This window comes from Chelonoidis abingdonii, chromosome 6 (genome assembly GCF_003597395.2).
Source record: "Chelonoidis abingdonii isolate Lonesome George chromosome 6, CheloAbing_2.0, whole genome shotgun sequence".
Taxonomy (NCBI): Eukaryota; Metazoa; Chordata; order Testudines; family Testudinidae; genus Chelonoidis; species Chelonoidis abingdonii.
The window spans coordinates 1,168,659-1,181,002 of NC_133774.1; the positions used below are offsets into that span (position 1 = coordinate 1,168,659).

The window sequence follows — 12,344 nt, forward strand, 5'->3', positions numbered from 1 at the left end:
AGGACTCGCTGCTGCTCCTGCTGCAGAGAAAGGGGCAGGAAACCCCTCAAGGGGCAATTCTGGAATATCCTGCCCCAAGGGGCCTTTCCCACAGCCACTGAGGCAGGCTGAATGTACATGGGGGGAGATCCAGTGGCAGAGAGGTCCGCAGGGCACGTACATACTGCATGTTGCTCAGAAGCAAGCTCATTGCTGGCTTTCCCGTGCCCCTAGGGTCAGTTCCCCAGCCCTGCGGAAAGGGCTGGGAGCCCCCACTGCTCCCGTGACCCTACAGGGCTAGGGGGAGCCGCGCTCAGGATACAGGCATTTCACTGCTCCCGTTGGTGAGGTGTGTGCCAACGCCCTTCCCCAGCTACACCAACAGGCCTGGGCTCTCCATGCCCGCGCAGGACAGCCCCCTGTGCCCAGCTCCCCTGGCATCGGTGCCAGGCCCTGTCCCAGACGAGCCCTGCAGAGGCAGTGGGGGAGTCAGGCACTAGCTTGGCTCTGGCTCTCTCTCCTTGTTGCCAGCTGCAGTGTGGGGCTAGCTGGCCAGAGCAGGGACCCTGGCAGGGAACCAGGCATGGGCCTAGCTCAGATTTCCACTCCCCCCTGCACATGGCAGCAGCAGGCAGCAATGCTGGCGTTCCACCCACCCTGCCTGGTGCCTGAGAAACCGCAGCAGCTGACAGCCCCTAGGCCGCACGAACCTGCTGCCACCTGCTGGGGGTCAGGCCTGCTCCAGAAAACCCCGGCCGGCGGGTCCATCCCCACAGCACAGACAATGCCCAGGTGCTGCCTTTCCATTTATTGCGTTATCTGCACCGGCCAACAGCCCCAGGGCCCGGGGGCCAGGCCATGGCTGCACAGACGCCGCCCATCCAGACAGGGGGTCTCAGAAGCCCATGCGGGGCCGTTTGCGGGGGGGCTGCGACCCTGTGGAGCGCTGGCTCTGGGAGGAGGGGCCCCAGCGTTGGCTGCCCAGGCTGGAGACCTGGCTCGCGGGCAGCTCGGCCGGCGGTTCCGGGCAGGGCTGGGTGAAGATGGCCAGGTAGTCCCGCAGGGTTTTCCTGCGCTCCTTGGGGATGCCCCGCGAGCTCAGGGTCTGGGACGAGAGCAGCTGGGAAGAGTCCTCTGTGTCCTGGCTGCCCCAGGCCTCCTGCCCACTGCGCTGGGAGTTGCTGGCCAGCGGGGAGGCCAGCCAGTCTTGCCCAGGGGCTGGGGGTCGGTGCCCCCTTCCTGCCCTTGGTGGGGAAAGGTCCTGGCGGCACACAGGGGCCGGGGGTTGCAGCTCCTCGCAGGCCTGGCCCAGGGGCTCGCTGGGGGGCTGGCTGCAGGCGGAGAAGTCACTGAGGTCAGACTGGTAGGTGACAGAGGAGGTGAAGCTGCCAAACAGGCTGCGGCGGCTCCGTGCTTGCTTCAGGCGTCGTCTCCGGTCCCTCAGCGCATGCAGCTTGTGGGCCCTGGTCATGCCCAGCTTCTCCTCCCACCACTCGCCCCAGCCGCCCGCCCACGACGCCGTCAGCCGCTTGCTCAGGTCGTCGGGCCAGGCCCTGGGCTCCACGGGGTGGGGCACGGCCAGGGGGGTGGGGGGCAGCCCCAGGGCCCAGGGTGCCAGGCAGGCCCGCTCCCGCATGGTACGGCGCAGCAGCTGGCGGGCCTGGCGGTAGAGGGGGCTGTCCGCGGCCGGCTGGCTCAGCTCCCCATGGGTGAAGAGGCGCTGATGGCCGATGGTGGGGGGGCGCTGGGGCTGGCTCTGCTCCGGCAGCTGGCTCCAGTCCCTGATGAGAGCTTTCAGCCAGCAGCCGTGGAGGACAGCGGCTGCCAGGCCCACGCTGGGCACGGCTTCCTCTGGGGCTGCTGCCTGCCCAGCATCGGTGGTGCCCTCGGAGACAGGCCCTGGCAGGCGGCCGCTCTCCTCGCTCCCCAAGCCCAGGGAGGGGCCCCACGCGGGCGAGGGCTGGCCAGCTGCAGCAGGAACTGGCAGGGATGGGGGCGAGGTGGGGGCTTCCGACGACTCGCTCTCCACCGGTGGCTCGTGCACCAGGGTTTGGTAGAACAGGTCCCCGGCCTCAGAGAGCTGGAAAACCAGCAAGGGCTCCAGTGGCCCCTGCTTGGCGGGGGCAGCCGTCACACCTGGGGGGAAACGGAGGTGAGGGGGCTGAGTGCAGTGACTGGGGACAGACCCCTTCCTGGGCCCCACACAGAGCTAGGGGAGACCCCCCCCCTCAGCCCACACAGAGAGCTGGGGAGACCCCCACTGGGCCCACACACACAGCCCCACTGCAGAGAGCAAGGGGAGATCCCTGTCCCACCCCTCCCAGCTGTCTGGAGCCCCCTGTCAGAGGCACAGGGTCACAGGAAGGTCAGAGCCAGGGCCCCTCCCTTTGGCTGCACCCCAGCGATGGGGGCCTGCGACTGCTGGGACATGGGGCTGTGCCGAAGTGGGAATGTTCGTGCTGTGTTCTGAGAACCCTGAGTGGGGAATATTAGCCTGGGAACGTGGCAGGGGAGTTGGGACGGCTGCCTTGGGGAAGGGAGGATACCTGAGCATGTAACCTGAGAACCCAGGAGGGGGGTTGGAGGCCAGGTGACACCTCTGCCCGGGACACTGGACAAAGGACACAAAGGCTGGGGGAGGAACCAGGGGGAGGCTGAGTGAGAGGCTGGAGGAGTTTCAGTTTGGAGCTGGCTGGGAAACGGAGAGGGGCCCTGACAGGGCTTGGGCTTCCCAACGGGGCTGTGGCCTCCCTGGGGCCCCAGATGGACCTAACTCAAGGGGGTCCTGTTGTCCGTACTGGCAAGACCTGTCTGGGACTGTGTTCCTCTCGTCTAAATAAACCTGCGTTACTGGCTGGCTGAGAGTCACGGTGAATCACAGGAAGTGGGGGTGCAGGCCCCTGACTCCCCCATGCTCCATGACATGGGGGTTCCATGCCAGGCCACCCCCACCCTACTCCCAGCCACCTACCAGCTGCGGGCGCAGTCAGCCTTTGGTGCAGCAGGCCCTGCCAGGGGGTCACCTGTGGGGAAAGGTGCTGCAGACCCTGGGAGATGGGATGGAGCCGCCGGGGGGGCCCTGTGAGCTGGCAGGCTGAATGGCTGCCACCTGGGCGAGAGGGGGAGTGTGAAAAGCCGTGCGGGAGCTCTGCTCCCCCCAGCTCCCCCCGCACTCCCCCTCAAAGCTTGGACCCCCCCCAACCCTCCCATAGCTCTGCCCTGCCAGCTCCCCACCCACAGCTCAGACCTCCCCAGCCCCCCTCGCACTGCCCCACCAGCTCTGACCCCACAGCCCCAGCCCCAGCCCCCCCACACCTGTAACTCAGCCCCTAGACAGAGCCCTGTGTGGCTGGGGGAGGGGCACCCCAGGTCTGGGGAACCCCCAAGCTGACATGTGCACACACTCCAGAGACCCCTCTACACCAGAGGTCCCCAAACTTTTCAGGGGCACACCCTCCCCCCACCGGAGCCAGGAATGGGGCTGGGTTCCCAGGGTGGGGGACTGTAGACAGGGGTAAGGGAGCCAAGGCTGGAGTTGCAGCAGGGGGTGGGGCTCGGTGGCGTTCCTGCCCCCCCCCCCCCTCAGGGGCTGGCCTGGGCCCTCCTGAGCGTTCCTCTGCGACCCCCTAGGAGGCAAACCCCAGTTTGGTGACCTCTGCCCTATACCTTCCCCCAGCATGACCCCTCCCTGCTGGAAACAGCCCCCCCGCAGCCAGGGACTGCAGCAGGAGCAGCTCTCAGTCCCCCACCCCCATGCTCCCGCCCCCACTCACCCGTGTACTGCAGCAGAGCCCCATCCACTGCAGCACCTGCCCCCCCACCCCTCATGGCCCCCAACCATGCACATGCCGTCCCTTTCCCATGCCCTCCGCCGCTCACCATGCACTTTGCAGCAGCCCCCCATGCTCCTCGCCCGCTGCTCACCGTGTGCACTGCAAGCAGCCCCCCGTATATCCCCCAGTATTGCAGACCTGCCCCCCACCCTCATGCCCCGCTCACCCATGTCAGGCAGCAGCACCCCACACCCGCTCACCGTGTACTGCCAGCCCCCCCATACCCCCATGTACGCGCCGGGCCCCCCCCCCTCATGCCCTGCCGCTCACCCATGTACTGCGCAGCAGCAGCTCCTGCGTGCGGTGGGCGCCCCAGCGCACCTTGTGGCTATTTCTCCTGAGACCGGCCCGGGGTTGAGATGGGGCAAAGACGGTGCGGGGGGCTCCAGCATATGCTCCCAGCGCAGCATCGGCCACCAGGGGGGAGCCTCGTCCAGCCACGTACACCGAAAAGCTGGGAGGCAGGGCAGCCGGAAGGGGGGGTTAGTTGAGAGCGTTCCAGACAGTCCCGGCTCTCCCCTCCCCTGCCTGTAACCGACGCGGGGAAGGGGAAGGGTGGGAGGGGGCGTGAGTTTAGTGAGAAACATCCCAGAGAGCCCCAGTGCTTAGCTCCCCGCCCCTGCCTGTAACGGGGCGGGGGGGGGGAGGTGGGAGGAGAGGGAGGGCAGGGCACCGGGGTTGGAGGGGAGGGAGGGGTATGTCAGTGAGAATGTCCCAGAGAGCCCCTGGGCTGCTCCCCTCCCCTGCCTGTAACCGAGGGGGGGAGGGGGCGGGGGGGGGGTTACTGAGAACGTCCCAGAGAGCCTCCGGGCTGCTCCCCTCCCCTCCACCAAGCCACAGGTTGGCCCGGGCTCCACAGGGTCAGCCTGGCCACCCCGCCTCCCCCCAGCACTGAGGGGCTGCAGTGTCGCCCACCCAGCTGCCCGGGCACTCACCTGCGTAGCGACGAGGTGCTGGCAGGGGTGGGCCCTGCCCAGATACATGGGTAGCATCACTCGCTCTCCCCTCTGGCACTCGGCTTCTCCTCCCACCTTGAACAGATCAAACTGGCAACTGGCGGGAGCCTGGAGCGGAAAAGACCAGGGTACGTGAGCGCCAAGGGAGGGAGGCTCCCTACCCCCCCCCCGAGCCCCAGTTCCCTCCCCACATGCCCGTCCTGCCCTCCCCGCTTGCTGCACCCGGGCAGCCTCACCCGCACGTCGAGGCACTGCAGGCCAGTGCGGTCAGCGCAGCTCAGCACCCGCGGGTGGGAGGTGAACTCACTCCAGCGCCATGGCGATGCCTCTCGGAAGAACGCCGTCTCGGGGTCCTGGCGCAGTCGCTGCAGCCTGGGGACACAGGAATCTCCAGTGGGCCAGCACTGGGCGTGGGGAGATCACCGCTGGGCCAGCCCAAGGGTGGGAGGGGGGGGTGCCAAAGTGGGAATGTTTGTGCTGTGTTCTGTGAGTGGGGAGTATTGACCTGGGAAGGTTGCAGGGGAGCTGTGCTGGGCAGGGCTGCACTGGGGAAGGGAGGATACCTGAGCAGGTAACCTGAGAACCCAGGACACGGGTTAGAGGCCAGGTGACACCTCTGGACAGAAAGACTGGGAGAGGAGCCGGGGGAGGCTGAGGGAGAGGCTGGCGGGAGTTTCAGTTGGGAGCTGGCTGGGGACAGGAAGTGAGGGCAGATGGGGTTGTCTGGCTCGCAGGACCCCAGAATGGTCCTGGCTGAGAGTCCCATTCTCTGAACCTACAAGCTCTGTTTTAGACCCTGTCCCTGTCATCGAATAAACCTCTGTGTTACTGGCTGGCTGAGAGTCACGTCTGACTGCAAAGTTGGGGGGGCAGGACCCTGTGGCTTCCCCAGGACCCCGCCTGGGCGGACTCGCTGTGGGAAGCGCACGGAGGGGCAGAGGATGCTGAATGCCCAAGGTCAGACGCAGGAGGTGAAGACGTGTGAGCTTCTTGCCCTGCATACAGTCTGCCCCGAGGGAGAGGAGGCTGCCTGGCTTTGTGGGGAGCAGTTCCAGAGCATCGCCCAGGGACTCCGTGACAGGGGGGTGGGACGAACAGGATTCAGGGGTCGCTGTCTGGGCTGGCATGGGGTGGAAGGGGAGGACAGGACACTGGGCAGAGCGATCAGCACCTCACCTGGGTGGGGTACGATGCAGGGCATGGTGCCCCCTGCCTGGGCCGGTCCCTGGCTGTTTGCAGGGGGAGGGGGATACGCACCAGGCTTCATAGTGCTTAGGAAAAGCCACAGCCACCCCCCACCCAGGAGCACCCACCCTCACCCATGCACACTCTTGGATTCCCAGGTGCCCCCCTTCCCAGGCCCCAGCCCTTGGCCCCCCTTACCCAGTCTCGACGTTCCAGAGGTACACGGCCCCGCTGAGGGTGCAGACCGACAGCTCCCCGGGGAGGTGAGGGCTGCAGGGAAGGGCAGAGAGTCAGCGCAGAGCAGACCTCCCCTCGGGCAGAGGACGGACAGGTCCAGCAAACCCGGTTTAAAGGCTCATTGTTGTGTCAGGCCTGGCAAACACTCTGCTGTGCCCGTGGTGGGAGGGACAGACTGACAGCGCAGCACGTCCGCGGTACACGGCCGTGAGTCATGTGCACTGGTGCTCCCTGAGTCCAGCCTGGACCAGAGCAGGGAGCTCCAGGCGGCGGGGGGGGGACACGACCCCAGTGGAGGGGAACTGAGCACCAGCCTTGGGCGCAGAGTGGCTGACCTGGCATGGCCGAGGAAGACAGACGGGCCCCTTTCTTCCCTGCACTGCAGAAGCAACCAGACACGGACTCCTGCATTCCCAGGGCCAGCTCCCGCCTGCGAGGTGCATCCCAGTCCGGGGCCCACAGGGAATGTTGCCCCCAGCTCCCCGAGGCCCGCAGCTCCTCCAGCCAGGCTAGTCCAGGCACGTACCTGACGGTGAGGCAGGAGGCGGGCGCGTCGGTGCGAATGACTTGGAGCGGGACAGGGGCGGTGTCGGTCTGGAGCCGCCAGGCACCACAGTGATGATCCGAGCGAACGCCGACGAGGGCTGCACGTGGAGAGGAGACACCACGGTAAGCCCTGAGGGCAATGGCTGCTGACCGGGGCAGGCCCACAGGGCGGGGTGCCCCAGGACAGGGGCAGGTGGGCCCAGCGCCTCAGCCCGCCCCCCACGGGAGGCTGTTCCCTGCCCCGTGCACCCAGGGTCTCAGCACTCCTCCAGGGAGCAGGCAGCTCTCCAGGACCACACGCAGCCAGTGGCAGAGCCAGGAGCAGAGCCTGGCACTTCCCCAGGGGCCCACTCACCTTCCCCATCTACCCACGCGGTAGCCACCTGGCGAACCCGGCCACTGAGCTCGAACTGCGCCAGGCGGCCGTGGGTGCGGGGCTGCAGGCCACCAGCCACCTGCTCCAGAGCCACCTCCTGGAAACCTGGCACCGTGTCAAGGGCCACGCACTGCCTGCAGGGCCATGGCTGGCCCCACGCCAGAGGGTCAGCCCCAGCCCAGGCCGGGGGACAACAGCCAGCCCCCAGCCCGGCAAACCTCCCAGCCCAGGCCGGGGGACAACAGCCAGCCCCCGGCCCGGCAAACCTCCCAGTCCAGCCCCTAGCCCAGAGATCACAGTCAGCCCCTCCAGCCCAGCGAGCCCCCCGTGCCAGCCCCCAGCCTCCCCAGAGGCCCCAGCAAAGGAGCCGAGCCGTGCCCATCCCATCACCAGTGACAGAACAGCCAGGTCCTGGGCATCAAACCCCCCATCCCCAGGGGTGCAGCAGGGACTTGATGCCCCCAGCAATGAGCTTTGCCTCCCTCGCCCACCCCCACAGGCTGGGGCCACGCTCAGCAGTGCCCTGCACCAGCATCGCCAGCCCAGCCTGTCTGCAGAAGGATACAGAGGAGATTCATGGCCTCCCCTCCTGGGTAGACCAAGCAGCCTCTGGGGGCAGGAGCCACGTCCTCAGTGGGGAGCCAAGCCAGCGCCCCCCCAGTCGGGGCGTCGTCGAACAGCAGCTTCGCACACTGCAGCGCCAGCTCCTCATGGATGCATTCGGCCAGCAGGCCCAGGGGCACCTCGAACAGCCAGTCCTGCGACAGGCAGGAGAACCGGCGCAACCGCGGGCTCGGCTGGTACTGGGGGCAGTGACTGCGGGGACAGCCGGGCATCGGGGACAGCTCAGCCCTGCCCCTCCCCAGCCAGCCTGGCATCGGGGACAGCTCAGCCCTGCCCCTCCCCAGCCCCCAGCCAGCCTGGCATCGGGGACAGCTCAGCCCTGCCCCTCCCCAGCCCTCAGCCAGCCTGGCATCGAGGACAGCTCAGCCCTGCCCCTGCCCAGCCCCCAGCCAGCCGGGCATCGGGGACAGCTCAGCCCTGCCCCTGCCCAGCCCCCAGCCAGCCGGGCATCGGGGACCGCTCAGCCCAGCCAGCCCTCAGCCAGCCGGGCAGCAGGGAGGCTGCTGCCCAGGATAGACATGCTGGGAGGGGCCCCCAAATAGCTCCTCCCCAGTGCCACAAACTGACCCTATCCCCTGACTGCTGGGCCCAGCCCGCAGCCCCCCCGCCCACACTGTGTAACAGACAAACCGCCCCCACTGGGGCTGGGCACCAGAGGCAGGGGACGTCTAGGCCCTGGGAACAGCCCCTGGGCTCTCCCCAGCTATCCCCACAGTACAGCGTTTCTGTGGGGTCTCCCCAGCCGCCCTGGGCATACCATTCAGAGCTGCGCTGGCTGGGGATGCTGGCACGCAGGGTCTGTGCTCTCCACACCCAATGCACTCGGTGCCTGGAGGCTGAGCCCGGCTCTGCACCCCTTGCCCACCGGCTGTGTCCATGGCACCCTGAGCGGAGGGAAAAGTGCAGTGCCTGGGCACCACTCACCGCCTGCCCTCCCTCCGGCCAAGCTCCTGGACCAGGGTCTTCACTGAGATGGTGTTTTCCCGCGCTTTGCTCTGCAGGGAGGGAGGGCACAGGCCGAGGTCAGGGCACACGCGCTGGGGGAGGGGTACCAGGGCACTCGGGGGTACATGCGATGGGGGAAAAGGAATGAGAGCACGGGATGGGTGGAGGGCAAACAAGGTGAGGGAGGGGAACGAGGGTGCTGGGGCAGGCAGAGGGCACATGAGGGGGCAGGGAAGGTGGGCCTGCTCGGGCAGGCGGAGGGCACACGGGGAGGGCGCAGTGCATACATGCCAGCAGGAGACCTGCCCGCTGTGCTGACCGTACTGCCCCACTAACTCCTGGGCTCATCTGTGAGTGTCAGCCCAGGGGAGTGGGGCGGGCAGCGCCTTTGTTCTGCGTCTGCACAGTGCCCAGCGCAGTGGGTCCCCTGAGTGCATGGGGGAGAGGGGGCTATTCCCACAGCTGGGGGCAGGGGCTGGGAGTCGCGGCGGCTCCCCATGCAGCAGATGCAGCGTGGTGGGTGCTGCCCCATCCTGCCTCTGGGTCAGGCACAGAGGAGCCCCGGTGAGGGATGCTCACCCGTAGCCGCGCCTCCCCCAAGTAGAAGTTCTCCTGAAGAAGCCGCCCCATGGCGCCGAAGGCCTCCTCAGGGTGATCCAGGAAGAAACGACCCAGCTGCCGGGGAGAGAGGCAGGGTCAGTGTGACAGGCCTGGCCTGAGGGGACCACATTTCATGCCCGGCTCAGCCAGCTCCCCGCGGGACTTTGGCCCCGTCCCTGGGCGCTGCAGCACGTGGGTACGGAGCTGGACAGAGCATGGCTGACCCGACCTGGGGGCTGAGAGCTGAAGCCAGACAAGCTCAGCCTGGCGATAGGGCATCAGCATCGAATGACGAGGAGATTAAGCAGAGCGAGTGATGGGCCGGGAGATTCTCCACCGCCAGCAAGTTGCACATCCAGATGGGCTGGTTTCCTCACAGCTGAGCGCGAGCAGAGCTGCTGATTCCTGGAGGGCAGGGCTCAGCCTAGCTGGCCCCAGCAAGCCCTCTGGCCTTGGCATCTACGACAGCCCTGCCCTGCCCCGCCAGAGGGGGGCACTATGGGAACAGCGGGAGGCTTGGACACTGGAGTACCAAGGTCAATGGGGACGGGGAACCTCCCAAACCAGCCCCACTAGGGACGTGCTGCACAGAGAGGACCGGACCCAGCATGTAATGGGGCCAGTCTGTGGAGCAGTGCACGCTGGGCCCACGTGATTCTTGTCTGAACCCTGTGCCTGCCAGGCAGTTGCTCCCCAGAGGGCACAGAGCGGTTAAAGCGGCTCCCAGGCAGAGCAGGGGCCGTGGGGGCATCTCACTGGAGGATCAGACAGTGGAGCGCCGGGGCCGGGACCGTCACACCTGGAAACCAATCACCCAGGAGAGGGCGGTTTTCCCCAAAGCCCGGGCGGGAGAGCAACGGGGGATGGTGCCAGGGCCTGTGCAGACACACGGCTCTAACCTGGGACAGATGGATGGGGATCCTACAGCAGCTGGCGGGGTGAGGCCAGACTGAGCTCTCTTCACCTTTGCTTCCCTGGGCTGCCCTACAAAGCTCCAAGGCCAGGCTCCAGGCGCCTGACAACCCTGCTCAGCTGGAAGGGCTGGGCACCAGCTGGGGGCATCAGTCCCTGCGGCGGGGTCTGGCTCAGTGGGACTCATGGGCAGAGCTCCAGGGGTGGAGCAGGAGGCTGGAGCCCAGGGGCTCTGTCTCGACCCTGGAGGAAGAGCAGCCCCCGTGGAGGTCTGGCCCACAGAAGGGATCCTTCTAGAGCCTGTTAAGAAGCTGGGGCTCAGCACAGGCTCTGCGGAGCCGTCACCAACAGAGGCAGCTCCCTGGAGCGCCCGGCTGGGCAGAGCTGGAGCCTGGGCCCTGCCATGGATTCCTCGGAGTCCAGCCACTGGGCTGTGGTGGGGAAGGGCCTGAGGAACCACCACCTCTTGCTCTCCCCTCTGCCCATGGGGAGCTCCCAGATGCCCTCTCTGTGGTGAGAGATGTGACGAACTGGGACTGTTCTTAATGTTTGCTCTGAATGCTGTGTTGGTGCCTCAGTGTCCCCTAGGCAGTTCTTAAGTATCTAGGTGGTGGGATAAGGGGGTGTGATTGCTGCAGAGCAAAGGGCCAGAGCACCTAAATGCCTGGCACTCTGTCTCCTGGCAACTGATAGCCTGGGCCCCTCCTCTGCAAAGGTGCCAGCTGAAGGTGTTGGAGACAAAGGGATCAGGTGACCTCCTGGCCCAGGAAAAGGAGCTGAGCAGAGAGGAGGGGCTGGAGGGGGTGGTTAGTCTGGAGCTTGCTGGGGACGAGGAGTGAAGGGCAGACCTAGGGGTCTGGCTCACTGCCCCCCAGAATGGACCCGGCCGAGGAGTCTGGTTCACTGTATCTACAAGCTCTGTTTTAGACACTGTTCCAGTCATCGAATAAACCTCTGTTCTACTGGCTGACTAAGAGTCACGTCTGACTGCGAAGGGGGGTGCAGGACCCTGTGGCTTCCCCAGGACCCTGCCTGGGCAGACTCGCTGTGGGAAGCGCACGGAGGGGCAGAGGATGCTGAAAGCTCCAAGGAGAGACCCAGGAGGTGAAGCCGTGTGAGCTCCTTGCCCTGGAGACAGTCTGCTGCAAGGGAGAGGAGGCTCCCCAGAGTCCTGACTGGCTTTGTGGGGAGCAGTTCCAGAGCATCGCCCAGGGACTCCGTGACAACTGGTGCCTTGGATCACACCCCCTGGGGCTGCTCCCCGCCTCAGCTCCACACCCCTGGAGCCCACCTATCAGGCAGGGTCTGTCAGGAGCTGCTGGGTGGGCCCATGGGGACCCCGCCTGCCAGGGAACAGGGATAGCAGAGAGACCCCCCCAGCACACTGCCGCCTGTGGGATTACCTGCCCCGTGAAGTCCAGCGCAGCCCCCCCAGTCTTGCCGGCCTGGTGCTTCCTTTGAATCTGCCCCACGTAGAGGATGTCGTGGGGCGTCAGTGTGGGGACACGGCTGCCTGCGTGAGAGAAGGGCAGGGCCAGGCGGTTACCACAGCGGGCGAGGGAACACATCACATCCCAGCCTGACGTGGGAGGGGGAGGGCCAGGCATACGCCCCCCATGGGTGGGGTGGGGGCAGTGCTACCCCGCCTCTGCCCATGCACGAGCAGCTCTGCCAGCCCCCCGGGGGTTAAGAGGAGGAAGAGATCAGGGGCCCCAGGGCAAACTTATGACACAGGCCCTCTCCCACCCCACACAGACACCAATTAACAAACGGCTCCCATGGCGCCAGGCTCGGAGCCACGCAGGCCCCTCCCTGGTAGGGCCCCCAACCCCCCCTCCACTCGGGCCCTGGCCGGGGGGGCTCTCACTCGCATTGGGGGGCAGGAACGGCACTGCACACGCCTCAGCAGGGGCCCAGCTCTCGCCTTTCTTCCTGCGAAGTGGAATAAACCTCTCCTGGGGCTGATGGGCACAACACAGAGAGGTTAATACAGCCCCCCCCGCCTGCACGACACACCCCGACCTCCCCCCCCACAGCCTGACCAAGGCAGCTCCACCTCGACCCACAGCTGGGATCTGGGCATCACATGCTCCCCCCTCCCCCACTGGGCATCACACCGTCCCCACCATTCCCCTCCAGCCTGAGCATCAC

At 66.7% G+C, this 12,344-nt stretch overlaps 1 protein-coding gene across 1 annotated transcript; it reads right to left on the reverse strand.

The window, feature by feature from the left end:
• Positions 1–772: 772 nt before the first annotated feature.
• TAF1C (TATA-box binding protein associated factor, RNA polymerase I subunit C) lies at positions 773–11,677 on the reverse strand. Its single transcript, XM_075066802.1, is given in 14 exon segments — positions 773–2,115; positions 2,951–3,088; positions 3,753–3,764; positions 4,094–4,157; positions 4,160–4,266; positions 4,744–4,876; positions 5,005–5,140; positions 6,152–6,223; positions 6,717–6,834; positions 7,092–7,217; positions 7,678–7,928; positions 8,661–8,731; positions 9,261–9,356; positions 11,597–11,677. Coding segments are annotated over 13 exon segments (2,520 nt in total). The 5' UTR covers positions 9,312–9,356; positions 11,597–11,677; the 3' UTR covers positions 773–874.
• Positions 11,678–12,344: the final 667 nt, after the last annotated feature.